This window comes from Moschus berezovskii, chromosome 25 (genome assembly GCF_049115385.1).
Source record: "Moschus berezovskii isolate FMDL1 chromosome 25, NW_MosBer_1.0, whole genome shotgun sequence".
NCBI lineage: Eukaryota > Metazoa > Chordata > Mammalia > Artiodactyla > Moschidae > Moschus > Moschus berezovskii.
The window spans coordinates 48,067,881-48,085,632 of NC_142484.1; the positions used below are offsets into that span (position 1 = coordinate 48,067,881).

General features: G+C 41.5%; 1 protein-coding gene across 24 annotated transcripts in view; it reads left to right on the top strand.

Annotated features, from left to right (window-relative positions):
• LOC148773924 (uncharacterized) overlaps positions 1-17,752 on the top strand; it is a 139,404-nt gene that overhangs the window by 44,465 nt on the left and 77,187 nt on the right. For 11 of the 24 annotated variants that reach the window (XR_016036385.1, XR_016036374.1, XR_016036384.1 and 8 more), the window contains 5 exons: positions 7,157-7,360; positions 12,934-13,078; positions 13,192-13,307; positions 14,659-14,755; positions 14,991-17,730. Coding sequence is in view for 3 of the 24 variants with exons in the window: in XM_088832253.1 (XP_088688379.1) it covers positions 12,934-13,078 (145 nt within the window). In the remaining 21 variants the exon portion in view is untranslated. Of the gene's footprint in view, positions 1-7,156; positions 7,361-7,767; positions 7,953-12,933; positions 13,079-13,191; positions 13,308-14,658; positions 14,756-14,990; positions 17,731-17,752 lie in introns of those variants that run through there. The other 13 variants (XM_088832253.1, XM_088832254.1, XM_088832252.1 and 10 more) reach the window with 11 other exon arrangements.

The window sequence follows — 17,752 nt, forward strand, 5'->3', positions numbered from 1 at the left end:
GTTTATTTTGTTGAGTGCCTAACTCTTTAATTTTTAAACTTCCATTTTTTTTTCTAAAATGCACATTGAAAGGATGAATTTCCATTTGAGTCTTTCTTTAGCTGTATGTCATAGTTTGATATGTCATTGTTCATTTTGAGTGTAAAATATTTTCTAAGTTCTAATTTCTTCTTTGACTCAGGAGTTGTATAAAGTGCTTTTGATTTCCAAAATATAAGAATATTCTAGTTATATTTTTAGCTTTATTGGATTATGATCAGGGCACATGCTCTAAATGAGTACAAACCTTCGAAGTACTTTGAAGGTCATTCATTATTACCCTATTTTGGTCAACTTATAAAAAGCATTCTATGTAGGCTTGAAAATGGTATGTATAGTATGTATTCTGCATTCGTCAGATAGAAGGTGTATATATCCATTAGGTCAGGATTGTTAGCTTGCTCATATTTTATGTACAGTTAGAAATTATTTTTCTGTTTCTTCTACAAATCACTGAAAGAATTATTTTAAATCTGTTGCCATATTTGGATTTTTTATCTTTGTATTATAAATTTTTGATTTATACATTTTGAGGTGATGTTATTGGTGAATAAGACTTTAGAATTGTTATGTTGACTGGTAAATTATCATTAAAAATGATTTTTTTTTGGCCACACCATGAAGCCTGTGGGGTCTTAGCTTCCTGACCAGGGATTGAACCTGGTCCCAGCAGTGAGCACGCCAAATCCTGACCACTGGGCCACCCAGGAATTTCCCTGAAATGATCTTTTTCTCATTAATAAGCCTTTTTGTTCTAAAGCTATTTTACCTGTTATTAACATAGTTGTGTTAGATTTCTTGCAGTTAATATCTGCATTATGTAGCTATCTTTTTAAATACAGTGAGCTCTTTTTTGTGCGTATTTTTAAATTTTTCTTTTTGTGACAAGTGCACAGTGCTGTATTTAATTATTTTTCACTGCCCTGGGCCTTAGTTGCTGCACGCAGGCTTCCTCTAGTTGAGGAGAGTGGGGATACTCCCTAGTTGTGGTGCACGGGCTTCTCACTGCAGTACCTGGACCTCAGTGGCTGCGGAACAGGCTCTCGGGCCCTAGAACACGCAGGCTTCAGGAGTTGTGGCTCCCGGGCTCTAGAGCGCAGGCTCAGTAGTTGTGCCCGGGTTTAGCTGCTCTGCGACAGTGGCATCTCCCTGGGCCAAGGATCGAACCAGTGTCCCCTGCAAAGGGGGCAGATGCATATCCACGGTACCACCAGGAAAGTCCTCTATCTTTTTAATTTCATTCTTCTTCTGTTCTCATTTAGCCTAGATTAATCCCATGGTTTCTTGATTTCTAACTTTTTAGCTGAGACATGTAATATATTTCTGTTTAATATGATTACTGACTTACTTGGATTTAAGTCTACCAGTATATATTCTGTACTTTCTATTTGTCTACTTATTCCATATTCTTTATCTTCTCTTTCACGCTTTTTTTTTTTTTTTGACTAACATTTTCTGGTAGTTTCATTTTAGTTCCATTAGTTTAGAAGTTTCTTTTTTTCTTTTTCATGATTACCCTAGAAATTAAATATGCATATTTAACAGACCTCTGTGCACGTGTTCTAAGTCACTTCAATCTTGTCCTGTTCTTTGCGACTGTATGAACTATAGAATGTCGGGCTCTTCTGTCCATGGGATTCTCCAGGAAAGAATACTGGAGTGTGTTGCCATGCCCTCCTCCAGGGGATCTTCCCAACCCAGGAATGGAACCTGTGTTTCCAGGATTGCAGGTGGATCCTATAGCTCTGAGCCACTAGGGAAGCCCTTTAACAGACCTCTAGAGTTAATCAACGGAGAAGGCAATGGCAAGCCACTCCAGTACTCTTGCCTAGAAAATCCCATGGATGGAGGAGCCTGGTTGGCTGTAGTCTGTGGGGTCGCTAAGGGTCGGACACGACTGAGCGACTTCACTTTCACTTTTCACTTTCACACATTGGAGAAGGAAATGGCAACCCACTCCAGTGTTCTTGCCTGGAGAATCCCAGGGACGGGGGAGCCTGGTGGGCTTCCGTCTATGGGGTCGCACAGAGTCGAACACGACTGAAGTGACTTAGCAGCAGCAGAGTTAATCAATGGAGAAGGAAATGGAAATCCACTTCAGTGTTCCTGCCTGGAGAATCCCAGGGAAGGGGGAGCCTGGTGGGCTGCCATCTATGGGGTCGTACAGAGTCAGACATGACTGAAGCGACTTAGCAGCAGCAGAGTTAATCAAATCTTAAACTCTCCTTTTGGATAACACAGGGACATTGGAACACTTAATTTACATTTCTAAGAATTTCCATATTATTTGTTTTTTCATTCTATTTTTTTTTTTTACTTTACTTTTATTTTATTTTATTTTTTTTAACAGTTAAAAGTATTTTTATTAAAAAAGCACAAATGCAAAGAAATGAACAGAGGAAAATTTATGCGTCGAACCTGGACTGGTCACTTATGATAATATACATGCTACAATTCCATTCTCCCCAATCATTCCACCTTCACCCTCACCCATTCTATTTTTAAAATCCTACAAACCATTAATATTGTGTTATTCAGTCCACATCCATTTTGAATTATCCCAGGTGGCGGTAGTGGTAAAGCACCCACCTGCCAATGCAGGAGATGTAAGAGATGGGTTTAAATCCCTGGGTCTGGGAGATCCCCGGAGAAGGACATGACAACCCACTCCATTATGCTTGCCTGGAGAATTCCATGGACAGAGGAGCCCAGTGGACTGCAGTCCATGGGGGCGCAAAGAGTCAGAGAGGACTGAGATGCCTTAGCTCGCCAGCGCGCGCTGCGCAGTCTATCAGCGCTTCCCTCCATCTGTGCTGGGACTTCCATCTGTTGCCATATTCTGTGCACTTAAAGTGCATCCTTAAGAATTTAATCCTCATCAGAACTTATTTTGATGAACTCTCTCAGTGTTGCTTTGTCTGGGAGAAAAATGTCAATTTTACTTTCATTTAAAAAACTTATTTTTATAGATTTGAGAATAGAAGTTGCCATTTACTTTTTCTCAGCACATTGAAGATACTGCTTTCCTGTCTCCTGACTCTCACAGAAGTTCTGTAGCACTCAGCTGGTAACTAACTAAATTGATCCTTAGAAAGCAAGCTATCTTTTTTTCCCCTCTTGCTGCTTTTAACACTGATTCTTTGTATTTGAAACTGTACTTTCACTATGCTATATTTGATGAGATTTCTTTATGCTTATCCGACTTGGGAATCACAACTTCAAGTCTGTAAACTGATGTTTTTCTGGAAGACACTCAACCATTATCTAAGCAAATATTGCCTCTGCCCCATCCATTCTTTCTTCCCTGTAGCACTCAAACATATGTTAGAACATCTCTGGTGGCTCAGATGGTAAAGAATCTGCCTGCAATTCAGGAGACCCAGCTTCAATCCCTGGGTTGGGAGGACCCTCTGGAGAAGGGTATGGCAACCCACTCCAGTATTCTTGCCTGGAGGATCCCAAGAACAGGGAAGCCTTGTAGGCTGGGGTCACAAAGAGTTGGACACAACTGAGTGACTAACCCTTTCACTTTTCTTTAGAACATCTCCCTCTGTTCCTCAAGCCTCTTAACTTCATTTCCATGTTTTCTATTATTTTTTCTCTCTATGGTACATAACGTCTTTTTCCCAGCCTGTCTTTCAGATGTCTCTTTTCATGTATTGTCTAATTGTCTCTTAAACCTGTCTAATAAGTCATTAATATGTTGCAATAGGGAACTGCATTTTTCACATTTATAAGTTCTGTTTGATTCTTTTTGTAATCTTCTGCATTACTCTTTATAACTTTGTTCTTCCCTGCAGTTATTTTCTAACAAGTTTGCCTCCACTTATTTAAACAAAGTAAGCCACTTTAAAGGCAAGAACACCCCTGATGCTTCTAATATCTGAAGTCCTCATGAGTCTGCCTGCTTACCCTTGTTTTTGCTGGCTCTCACAGCACTGTGTTCCACTCTCTGCTTAGCAAAGTTGATCTCACTGTGTACTGATCACTGTCCTGGAAATATTACCTGTGGTGCTGTTTTACATCTAGGATAAAAGATGCTTCTTCTAGGAACAAATCGTGTTTTCTTTTGTAAAGCATCAAAGCATCTAAGGAGGCATTTCCAGGCTAGTGCCACCAGGTGTTGTGATGTGATTTTGGACTAAAGATCCATTAGAAGGCTAGATTTGGGTTTTAGTTTCATAAGGATGAGGTTTTGTTTGTTTGGTTGGTTGATTTTGTGGTTTTGTTGTTGTTTGTTTTTCGCTGTGACATTCAGCTTGTGGGATCTTAGTTCCCTAACCAGGGATTGAACCCATGTCTCCTGCATTGGTTGGCTGGAGTCTTAACAACTGGAGCACCGGAGAATTCCCACAAAACTGAGTTTTAGTTTTTGTTTTTAATTCCTTCCTGGCTGTACTCTATGCTAAGGCAAGTTTCTCTGAAGTCTGTTGCACAGCAAGTATTCAACCTTACCTAACATGTTGCTCCTTTAGAATACCAGGATAACATTCCTGGGGTCTGCTCCAATAGTCACTGGATATTGACCTCTAACTCCAGCACCATTCCATTCCGTTCCGTTCAGTCGCTCAGTTGTGACCAACTCTTTGTGACCCCGTGGACTGTAGCCTACCAGGCTTCTCCGTCCATGGGATTCTCCAAGCAAGAATACTGGAGTGGGTTACCATTTCCTTCTCCAGGCGATCTCCCCGACCCAGGGATTGAACCCGGGTCTCCTGCATTGGAGACAGAAGTTCAGATCTTCCCAATCAGCAAGTGTCTCCAGGGTAAGCTTTTATGTGCTTGATTCCTGCTTACAGCCTCTGAGTACACATTCTCCTTACAATTTAAGTCTGGTAATGTCTTACAATCTTAATATGTAAGTCAGATTAAACTAATGCATGCCACAGTATAAAGGCCCCTAGTATCAGTGACTTAACACAACACATGTGTTTTTGATAATACACATTTCTGTCATTTGTGGTGGTGTGTTCCACGCTTTCCTTACTTATGGACCATGCATGACAGAAGCATGATCATCTGTAATGTTGCTGATTGTCACGTGGGGAAGAAGGGATCGTGGTGAATTACCCACTGATCTTAAATATCTGCCGAGAAGTAAGACAAATCAGTTTTCTTATATTTTGTTGTCCAAAACAAGTCACGTGAGTGCATCAAGTTCAAGAGGGCAGGGAAGTGCGAAGCTTCCATGTGCTCAGAAGGATGAGAAACAACCCTGATGACTAGCATACTGATCAGGTCTTCAGCGCTTTTAAGGAGGGTTTTTTAATTGAAGTATAGTTGATTTATACTGTGTCAATGTCAAGTGTCAGCAGGGTGATTCAGCTTTTTCAGATTCTTTTCCATTTTAGGTATTATAAGATATTGAATAAAATTCACTGTGCTATATAGTAGGTCCTTGTTGGTTGTCTATTTTATATGCAGTAGTGTATATCAGTTCAGTTCAGTCGCTCAGTCATGTCCGACTCTTTGCGACCCTATGGACTGCAGCACACCAGGCCTCCCTGTCCATCACCAACTCCTGGAGTTCACCCAAACTCATCTTCATTGAGTTGGTGATGCCATCATTCATCTCAAACTCCTAATTTATCCCTCTTCCCTCTTTCCCTTTTGGTGATCATAAGTCTGTATTCTATGTCAGTGTGTCTGTTTTCTGTTTTGTAAGTAAGTTCATTTTTTGGATTCCATGTATAAGTGATATGCGATATTTGAAATGATAAAGAAGACATGGTGTACATATATACAATGGAATATTAGTCATAAAAAAAGAATGAAATAATGCCGTTGGCAGCAACATGAATGGACCTAGAGATTATCACACTAATGAAGTGAGTCAGACAGAGGAGAGATTTTTTTTAAATATAGTATTTGCAGTTGTTTTTAGGAGGAAAGTTGCCCAAGTAATCCCTTGCCTGTATTATGTTCACTTTTTCAGTGCCTACTGATATCCAGTGTGCTTGGTTACACATCTCTGTCTTGATTAAATCTCTCCCACTGCTAGTTCCAGTGTTGAAAAGAAAGTTGATGGTTCTCCGAGGTATTCAGTTATCTAACTACAAACATTTCATTTCCTTTCACAGGACTGTAAACTTTGGCCATACATTTGTTAGAACCACAAAACTTGTTTAACCCTTATTTTAGGAAATTGTATGTGTTCATTTAGATTGTAAAATATATTTGTTAAAGAAAACCGATTTTACTCACAAATCTTAAATGAACACACCAAGTCTGCTATTAATTAACCCATTATTTTATAAATGCTAAGGGCTTTCTTTCATTAGTAAGAAAATATCAGAGTCCACTGAAGATTTTTCTCCCTGCTTCCTATTTGAAATAAAGAACACCCCTAGCATATTTCAGTTCAAACACGGTATGAAGATTCTTTCTTCCCCAGGAAGGTCAATTGTGTCTGAGCACACAGGAAATATAAATGAGAGAGATAAGGCTCTGATCTTATGCAGCTGACATTCTCAAGCAAGAGTCAGCAAACTACAGCCTGCAGGCCATGACTACTCTCTCTGCCGTTGTCATCTGCCTGGGTGTCCTTTCCCAGAGTAACCTTGGGAGCGACACATGAAAATGGCATCTTTCCCCCTGCCAGAAAGGAGCCAGACTCCTCCACCATGAATGGAAAGCAAAATTCTGTTGAATTAACTGGTTCACCTTTCAGTAGTAGGGAGCACACACGGTGCCCTGGATGATGGGGATAAGAAGACACCGGGGCAGCATAGTTGCAGAGAAGGGGGAGCAGCAGTGAGGGACAGGGTTTGGGGGAAGCATAATGATCATGAGTGGGACGCTGGAGCCAGTAGACAGCTGGATAGATCTGTCTGTCTGGAGCTCAGGTGAGAGTTCCTGGCTGGAGAGACTCGATCTGGAGTTGCCTTTATTCTAAAGGTAATGAAAGCCCTTGTGAATGGGAAGGCTTCCAAAGCAACTGAACATTTCTCTTCTCCCTGGGCACAGAGCCCATGCACATGGCCGATTCTGGTGTTCCAGGCTTCTTTTGTGGTGAAGGGTAATCTATTCTGAAAATGCTTTTTGCTGCTCTATTAACCTTGCTGGAAGGCCCCTCTCTCCTTTGGAAATACAAAGTGAGTCCTCTCCTGTTCCCCAGGAGTGAGCAAACAGGTGAAGAGGTGGCCTCTGACTCCCATTCACAGCAGCGAGGACTTATGAAAACAGCTGCCCTCAACCACCAGATGACGTGCAAACCAGCAACCAGCAGTGCTGCACGGCCAGGAGGAAATCAGCCTCCCCCACCAGCCACCGTCTGAAAATGTTCTCCCGGGGAAGTGGGCCAGGGGAGTGACTCTGTCAGGTAAACAATTTTCTGAATAATATAAGCTTAATCTGAACATCATCATATCACTTTGATTGATCCCTGAATCTCACCAGCAATATGAAGCAAACATTTTGGGAGTGAATATAGGGCAGTTCTTGGGATGATCCCATGAGGGAGGGCATAGCAACCCACTCCAGTATTCTTGCCTGGAGAATTCCATGGACGGAGGAGCAGTGGGCTCCAGTCCATGGGGTCACAGAGTCAGACAGGACTGAAGTGACTTAGCATGTAGGCTTGCAGGCACAGGGCAGTTCTTACCTGGTTGAATAATATATGGCAGGAAATGATGGGAGGCTGGTTCAATGGTGGAGGCTCTTCACCCCACCGTGTTCAATTATACCTACCACACAAGGTAAGTGAAAACCTTTCTTTCTGAGGGTCAGGAGTGAGAAATGGAGTGTTTCCAGCCATGTAAATAAACAGAGATGTCAGAGTCATCCGTGATTCCAGTTCTGCAGGCCAACCAGGAAGGAAAGCAATCCCTGTGACCAGGCTGCAGCCACGCCCTACGGTGAAACACAGGAGACTGGCCCCAGACAGCCGAGGCGCGTATGAGGAATGATTTCCATGAGTCCAGACTCTTGCCTCTCCTCACACGTAGACAATCACTAAATTCCTCAACTTGCGATATCCGGTTTTCCTTAATGAACAGCAATCTTTTGTTGTTCTGACCGCCTGCTCTTTGACACACTTCTCTGTCGCCCGGCTCCTCCGCCACCTCTGTGGAGCAGTCCTCTCAGGGTGACTTGAGATGCTGTCTCCCGGGCTTCAAGCCCTCAAAATTCCCTCTGAAGAAAACATAGTTCAATTTTTAGGTTGTGACTATTTTTTAAGTGGACAGTAGGGAAGTATGTTTAAAGTTGGTTGTGTATACACTTTTTAAGAAAATGTATTTTTTTTTTTTTTGGAGGGCGACATATTCGTGTTTTCTATATAATGGTGGTGGTTATTGTTACATGAATGCGAGAGAAGCTGCAATAAAATTGAGGAAACAGTTTCAAATGTTTCCTAACCTTTCCCTGGATTCACAAAAATGTACAAGTGATAAGCCTGCTAAGAGCTGGAAATTGTGGAACAGGTGTGTGGTATTGAAACTTTTAATATTACAAATATGTATATATACATATATATTGTCTGTATATAGATTTTAATATTATGTAGTATGGCTGAAAGCAAAAAAAAAAAGGCCACTTTGGGGTTAAAATAGCAGGGCTCTCATCATCTTGATGGAAGTGCTTAATTGAAGTCAGCAACACAGATTATTAAGAATATGGTAGATGATGTTAAAGGGACAGTTTTTAAGTAATATGTGTCCAGCAGCCCCAAGGGCCTGGTTTTTAAGGTGGACCTGCTGCTATTTTATTTCTTGCTACCATACAGTCCTGCATATTAGAGTAGAGAGAGTAGCTCTGAACCAACAGATCATTCCTCAGGCTGTCATAGAGCCCGTTGTGGCAGCAAAGTCCCAAAGGTTTGGCCAGCCTTCCTGAGACACAGTGGGGACATGCTCTGCACCGTACCCCTCAAACAAGTAGTCTGAAACACTGGCCTCTCAGAACATGCGGGAGCTGTAGTTGAGAGTACAAAATAGCCAAGAGAAGTGATGGGGAAGCTGAAACTATGTTTTTAAAGAAACTGAGAATTTCTATGTGAAATTTTCATAGAGTTGACTATGACCGCAAATCCATTTTGGGAATTGAAACCAGACCCTATCTTTTATCTCACCATCAGGGGTTTGCAGAGACTCTTCTCGTTGGCAGAGCTGGGCCTAGAGGTTAATAATAATAACCTCCAGTCATCAAGAGAAGTGTGGAGAGCCCCACAGCTGTGGGCGTCCTTGTTGCAGAATAACGCGAGCATATTGGTGATAGGTTAATGAGGTTAACCTGATAGGGGGTAAAGAATCAGAGAGAAGGGCACTCAGGAATTTAAATTCTGTTCTTTGTACTAAGATTACTCATTATGATGCTCAGTACCTTGTGAGTCTTAACCCCTTGGTGGCGCATACCTATTTTTGCTGCCGAGTTTATGCAACTCCCAGAGAAAAGCGAGATGCCCCAGGTAGGGGTGCTTCACACGGCCTGGGGAATCTTCCTCTCAGAAAATGACACAACAGAGAAGTGGGGAATTGTTTGAGGAACATTCAGATGTGGCTGTTAGTTGACCGTGGTGGATGGGAACTCCTTATGTCTTGGAGGGGGGGTGCGGTGTGGTCAGCAACACCCCCGGTTAGTTTTATACTTCTGTACTCTGATAGTTATAATAAAATGACTAATCTGAGGATGTTTCTGGGTTGACCAACATCTGTGGCCAATGCCAGGTAACTTGTAAGAATAAACACCGACCCTTGGGCTTCACTGGGGTCCAGTGGTTAAGACTGCACTTCTGCTGCAGGGTGGGGGGTGTGGGTTTGACACTTGGTTGGGGAATTAAGAAGCTACTTGCTACTCAGCTTGGTTTTTAAAAAAAGTAATAAACACTAACCCAAAGGCAAACATATTTTTCTCACAGATGTTCATCATCATGGCATGAGCTGATTCTCCCTCAGTTCTTTCAGAATGGCACAATGGAAAGGCAATACCACACAGACTAATTTTTAAGAAAACACATGAGTGGTCAGAGCTTCTGATGTGTTTCCTCAAAGAAATATGAATGTGAGGCTTTGCTATGGCCTAAGTGGAGAACTTTTTATGAGAGGAATTATCTGATTTTAGACTTTCAGAATAACCTCAGTTCAGTTCAGTCCCTCAGTCATGTCTGACTCCTTGCGACCCCATGTACTGCAGCACGCCAGGCCTCCCTATCCATCACCAGCTCCCAGAGTGTACTCAAACTCGTGTCCATTGAGTTGGTGACACCATTCAATCATCTCATCCACTGTCGTCCCCTTCTCCTCCTGCCTTCAATCTTTCCCAGCATCAGGGTCTTTTCAAATTAGTCAGCTCTTTGCATCAGGTGGCCAAAGTATTGGAGTCTCAGCTTCAGCATCAGTCCTTCCAATGAATATTCAGGACTGATTTCCTTTAGGATGAACTGGTTTGATCTCCTTGAAGTCCAAGGGACTCTCAAAGAGTCTCCTCCAATCCACAGTTCAAAAGCATCAATTCTTTGGTGCTCAGCTTTCTTTATGGTCCAACTCTCATATCCATACATGACTACTGGAAAAACCATAGCTTTGACTAGATGGACCTTTGTTGGCAAAGAAATGTCTCTGCTTTTTAATATACTGTCTATGTTGTCATAACTTTTCTTCCAAGGAGGAAACATCTTTTAATTTCATGGCTACAGTCACCATCTGCAGTGATTTTGGAGCCCCCCAAAATAAAGTCTGTCCCTGTTTCCATTGTTTCCCCATCTATTTGCCATGAAGTGATGGGACCAAGTGCCATGATCTTAGTTTTCTGAATGTTGAACTTTAGCCAACTTTTTCACTCTCCTTTCACTTTCATCAAGAGGCTCTTTAGTTCTTCTTTGCTTTTTGCCATAAGGGTGGTGTCATCTGCAAAATACTTAGTATGTACATAAGCACCAAGGCGACATACCACATGTTAGATTATACAGCACACATGTTCAAGGTCAGCTGGAGGGGAGAACTTGAGGACCAATTCTATTTAAATAAGTTTATCAGCGTTGATTTTTGATGTTGTTTATCACTCACAATTCACATCTTAGGGTGAGTGCATTACAGCAATCACTGGGAGACCACTCTGAGCCTTGGGCTTCTGGGGACTGTGGGACAATGCCCCCACTTTAAGAAAATGTTTCAGAATCAAAAACATGCAGGTCCGTGAGAGCTCTGAAGTATTCGAGCTTGGCCAAAGGATGACAACATACAGAGAAGAGCTTTTATGGTGGAATGAAGAGAATAAATTGTTTGATCTGTAGAGACAGTGATGGCATAGCTGTAAGAGAATGTACAGCTTCAGAACCTGTAAAGACATTACTTAGGAGACTAGAATATATCTTTTCAAATATGTATGTGGTGAGTGTGACGTGCTTGGGAGGCACATAACACAACAGAGTTGTCTCCCTCTCTACTCTGTGTGCATGGCCTAGTTCACTGTCAATACACGTGTGCTGGCTTGGTGACTCCCAGTTGGCCACCTCTGCAGGGAAGCATTGTTGCACAGGATCCATGCTGGTTCACTGTCAAGTGCTTGGGGTTCCCAGTGCACTGCAGGAGCTCTCCACGTGCCCTGCCTGCTGCCATGGGAGCAGTAACAATTTGAGTCAGAGTGCCCTGTGAATTTCAGCTTTCTTTTCTTCCAGGGCTGCCTCACCAGCTTCAGGGGAGCGCGCCTAGAGCTGTGGTTGGAGCAACCTGTGGGGTGATGTCACATAGGATGTCAGTACATTCTCTATCAGAGGCTCCCTTCAGGATGGGCTTTCTAAGGCTGCACAGTGGGCTCCTGCCTCTTGAACCCGAGGTTTCCTTTAGGGGAGAGGGGTTTGAATGAATGCTATCTGCTTACACTACAGGTCAAAGATGGGGAGATGGTGCCCCATTGTGATGATCTGATAGCCTAAGTTTATGTTACTCCCAGGATAAGATGAAATACACCCATAGATTAATTAATGATCGTTTTGAGATACTAAAATCCATCATTTGATCTGGAAAGAGGTCAGATTGTTTTCACTCTAATGGGCATATTTTTCTGCCTGCTTTTAGGACAGGTGGAAAGCTACTGTTAGTGCTCTATTGTGCCCAGGCTAAGATCAGCCAACCCACCCCCCAGGCACAGAAAGCCACAGCAGTGACTTGGTGCCCTGCAGGGTGCTGTAGGAGTACATGCAGAGCCGGAAGTGACAGATAATACTCCTGAGATCTGTGAAATCTGGCTTTTAAAGCCTTTCCCAGGCTTCCCTGGTTGTCTAGTGGTTGAGAGTCCACCTGCCAGTGTGGGTGACAGGGGTTTGATCCCTGGTCTGGGAAGATCCCACATGCCACGGAGCAACAAAGCCCGAGCACCGAAATGATTGAGGTGTGCTCTAGAGCCCGCAGGCTGCGACTACCAGAGCCTGTGCTCTGCAACAAGAGAAGCCGCTGCAGTGAGAGACCCGTGCCCTGTGAGGAAGGGCAGCCCCTGCTCAGCACAACCAGAGAAAGTGCGTGTAGCAATGAAGAGCCAGTGCAATCAAAAACAAACAAATCTTAAAAATAATAATAAAAGAAAAAAAAGAAAACATTGAAAACCAGCTGGAAAGATAGGCAAAAACATAAACAATAAACAAATAAAAGCATTCCCACAAAGCTTTTTGGTAATTATGGTTCATCACCTTTGCCATAAAAATTATTAATTTCCCAGCTGGGGTGTGCTTATCAGATAGAAAATAAAATGTATTGAGGATGGTTGCTTTAGAGAGTGTTTCCTCAACCCTTAGCACATTAATGAGATTGCTGCTGGAGAAATACATCTGAAGTACGGTCCAATCTTTCCAATACTACTTTCGTGAGAAGCCTGGGAGCTTTCCAGCATCAGTTCTCACCGTCTTAGGATATGTCCTCTTGAAAATTCAGAGGTGCTGATGTGGCTTTGTTTTATTGGAAGGATGCTGAAGGCCCCACATGGACTAGAGCGGACATCACCAGAGGCTGCTTTACTGCAGAACGCATCACCGGGCAAGTGTCTTTGGCATATGTGGCCCTGAGCATCACAGAGGAGGATTGGGACCCATCTCTAGATAATTACTCCGGTGAGCATTCTAGTGAATTATCTAGATATTTGCTAATATTCTTGGGTGGCACATGTGTTGTGTGTGCCTCATTTTCAATCATGTCCAATTCTTTGTGACTCCATGGACTGCAGCCTGCCAGGCTCTTCTGTCCATGGGATTTTCCAGGCAAGAATACTGGAGTAGGTTGCCATTTCCTTCTCCAGAAGATCTTCCCAACTCATGAATCAAACCCGAGTCTCTTGCATTGGTAAGTCGATTGTTTATCACTGAGCCACCTGGTTACCACTTGGGTATCACATTAAGGATTTCTTTCTGCAAACCCCAATGTTCAAAATAATGATACCACACTGAACACTGGGTAGAGCAGCAAAAGTTAATTTTGACAGTTTAAAAGACTCCAGGCTTGGTTATTACAAAAAAGGGAAAATGAACCCTCAAGTGTTGTCTAGCAGCAGTAGGCCATCATTTGTGAGGAAGGAAAAAGAAGGAAAAAGAAAATATGAAAAAGAAACTCTTCAAGGTGGCCCTATGTGTGATTATTAATGACTAGTGCATGCTTTAATGGCTGCTGAATCCTTTGCCAAAAGCAATACACCAGCCAGGCCCTTTAATTCTGAAAATAACTTGTGTTCTCATGGGAGTTTGTGTGTGTTTGGAGGGGTGCACAACTCGTGGGGAATGGAGATAAGATGTGATCAGGAGTTTGTTAGGAAACTGTCTGATGCTGGCAGCCTTTACACAGTGAGGAGTAGCACTGTTTGCCACACAACCGATGGATGGAGAGCCCCTGCAGCACTGAGTGGTGCAGGGCGGTGGTTCTGTGAGCTGGGTGGGAGGGCCAATAGGGGAGACCAATAAACGCTTGACCAAGCGTGCCATGCCACCGTCACGGTCCTTAACCTTCCTCTAAATACAACCTGGCCAGGGCCAGGGAAGCGATGCTGTCAATATAATCACAGAATACATAGCTCTTTATGTTACTAGCTTAAGGCAAGTTGCAGATGACTACATAGGCCAGATGGATACACTCCATCCATGTGTGCTTCCTTCCTTCTGGAAGCCTTCCATGGTGCCACCTAACTGTCCCTGTAGAGACCTCAGGGTGAATTTAATGCACATGAGGTTACTTGACCAACTCCCACTGAAAGTAGGTGTCTTTGCACCCAGTCATTTGCTTCTGAGTGTCTCAAGGGACTCTTATTCTGGGAGGCTGAAAGGAGGGTAATCCTCCTGAAAACTGGCCCACGCTTCTGCACCATGCAGCCTAGGCCGTGACTGATGGCAGGCTAAGGAGTCTGAGCCTATTGGAATGACTTATGTGAACAATCCTCCAAACACAGCAAAGCTACCCTGTATTTCCTGTCATCATGGAAATTGTCCCTGATACACTTAAGGGTAAAAATCTCCCTACCCACCCCAGCAGATCTGCACTGAAGAGTGTAGGGAGACAAATCCCTTAAATGTGAGCTGGTTCTGTTCTCTGTCTGCTTCTGAGACTTCACACCAGTTATATTCAGTGGAATATAACAAGAAATTGTATCTGCTGAGCTCTCATCAGATGGAACAGATGAAGAATATGCTTCTGTTTTCCTTCTCAGGGGAAAATATGGTCAGACATGTGCTGTTCAATGCAGTCATTAGCCACACAGGGTCACCAAGCACTTGAAATGCGACTGGTCCAAAGCAAGATGTGATGTAAGTGTAAAATACACACCAGATTTCAAACACATTTCTACAAAACATAAAATATCCCATTAATGATTTTTTTATGTTTATTATTTCTTCAAAATTTTGTATATTTATTAACTAAACTATACCTTGGCACATACTTTCACCTGTTCATTTTCACTTTTAATACATGGTTCTCAGCAAATTATAAATTACATAGGTTGCTTGCATTTGTAGCTAACATAATATTTTTACTGGACAGCACTGAAGATGAAATTTCATCCAGCTCTGATTACATAGACCACTTTGCCATGTAGCTTGGCAGAGATGAGCACCAGCCCAAGAAAATGGAGTCTCATCACTGCTTGTGTACAACACAGCCCACTGTTTATGGTGAAGAAACGTGGAGGCAAGAAAGGATAAGCAACTTCCCAAACACGCTCGTCTGGTGAATTTGGACAAGTACAGGTCATCCTGATATTGAACGAAGACAGCTGCTCACATGGGAAAAGTCTGGCTTACTTTATAAAACGAAAGAGCATTTTTGTGATTTCTGCTTTTCTTTTTTTAAAATGACATGAAATAGAAATACATTTCTTAGTATATTAGCGTGATGAAAGGTATGAGTTTGAAAAAAGAGTGAAAAATCACTCATAAGGTAACATGAAATAAACAAAACACCATGAATCAGTTTATGATTGACAGATCACAATCTTCTTTATCACCACATTTGATGGAACTCCTGTCGGGAGACATATGTCTATGGAGAGTGAAAGATTGGCAGTAGCAGTCTGTTATTGCCCCAGCACCAGTGTTTTATTTATGAAATAAATAGCCCTGTTATTTAGACAGAGTAAGAAGGAATCTATTTTACACTCTGGCTCACAGATAATCCCTACCATGTTAGTATAAGAAATGAACCTTAAAAACAACTGTGATACAGCTAAATGTTACAGACCCTGGAGTATTCCTATTCTAAAATGTTATCAGTATCTTACCTTAGATTATGAAATTTAAAAAAATATATATTATTTAGGCAAGTATCTAAGTAAAGACAAACTTACCAGTTAATTTACAGAAACAAGTTTTAAGGGGCCAAAATTTACAATTATTTGAATATTTTAAAAACTGATATAATCGTGGCATACCAAATAAAAACCCACAAGCCATAGTGATTCTCAAAAGAAGGGGAAAGGTTGAGAAAAAGCTCTTCTTTACAAATGTAAAGTTAATGAATATAAAAGAATAACGGACTTTGAGTCAGTAGTTTCCAGCCTCTATTATGGAAATTCATTCAGGCAAACATTATCCCTGGTGGCTAAAATCTGTAGGTGAAATTTGATTAGGGACAGGATATTTGCATGGCACCAAAGTATCAGCCTACATTTTTCTCACTAATATACAAATGAAAGTACACCTTTGTAATGAACACATCTGACGATCACCCCCTTAATCAAATGATAAAATTTATGTCACTAATCATGTGTCATCCTGGGTCTCTTGATGTGAAAGTATACAATGTCGTCTATGAAGTATTCTTTCCAAAATGTTTATATCCAGTGGATATAAACTACACTAGAACTACATACCAATATTAGCCACAAGGGGCTACTGACAACTGAAATGAGGCTCATCTAACTTGAGATGTGCTGTAATGTAAAATAATGAATTTTGAAGACTTCATATGAGATAAAAGAGTGTAAAATATCTCACAATGATTACTCATTAAGTGATAATATTTTGGATACATTGGGTTAAATGAAACAAATTATTAAAATTAATTTCACTTGTTTCGTTTTACCTTTAAGTTTACTTAAAATTTCACTTTTTTAAAAAGGTGCAACCTTCGAGTTTTTAATAGCTGTATCGAATCTCAATACTTTAAGACTCTTAACAAATTAAAAATGAAAGAAATTGATATTTGTGTAACGCTCCCCAGCAGTGCTTCAACAGACTTACTTAGTCATATATGGTCACTATTATTAAGTGAAGCCTCAATAAAGTTCCCTTAAGCATGGCAAATTGCTTTGGCTGATCAGCCAGACCCACATTTAATTAAGAGATGGAGTTATTATCTAGGCCACAGAACCTCCTCTGTTCTAATTATACAAGACAGGAAAAATGGATACTCAGTGCAGCTAAACCTTTATCATTACTATATATGTATATATAAACACACACACACACATATATATATACTGCTTGAAATATATATACATATATATATATATAAAACATACATGCATTTATATTTCAAGCAAGGGGATCAGATATTCCTGGAGGTTGTACCTATCACAGATGCTTTTCTCAAAGTGCATATATGTGTACACTGTCTCAAAGAGGTGCCTGGAACTTGGTTCATTCATTGAGTTATGCATTTACTGTGTTTAACATGTATTTAAAAATCTGTCACTATTTGAGTGTGTATGTGTAAAACATTCTGAGAAAAATCTATTGAGAGATGGTATGGTTTTCCATGGGAATTCTGTAAAGCTTGAAAAGGTGACAGTAAGCGTTGTTTGTCTGAGTTTTTCACTTCTTAAAAAGTTCTCTTCTAAGTTTCCTCTTAAACTCTGTAGAAGTCTCAGGCACTTTTGGGCAAGTTTCTCTCTGAACACAGTCTTTTAACATTCCTCAGCACACTCACAGTCATACTTCATAACTGTCCTTATGTGAGGTCTAAAAACATCAACATTCTTTCAAAACAGATACAGCCTTTCAAAATACGCCTGGGACACTTCTTCCCCATCCTTGTGCCAGTCATCACTGAAGTTCCGTGAAGCCATATTAATCCCAAGCCAATATCAGTCCTCTAGAACATTGCTCAAGCTTCCAGTTCTCATCTTCTTTTTACAAAGATGGTTTGTTTCCCCTGAAAACTCCTGTCTCAGGAGGCACAGTTGCATCCGCACGATGGCAGTGAGGAAAAAACAAGCTTGTCTATTCAGTGTCGACCTGGAGTCCTAACCAGTGGGATGAGGCAAGGGAAACAAATGCGACAGGTAAATACCGGAAAGCAAGATG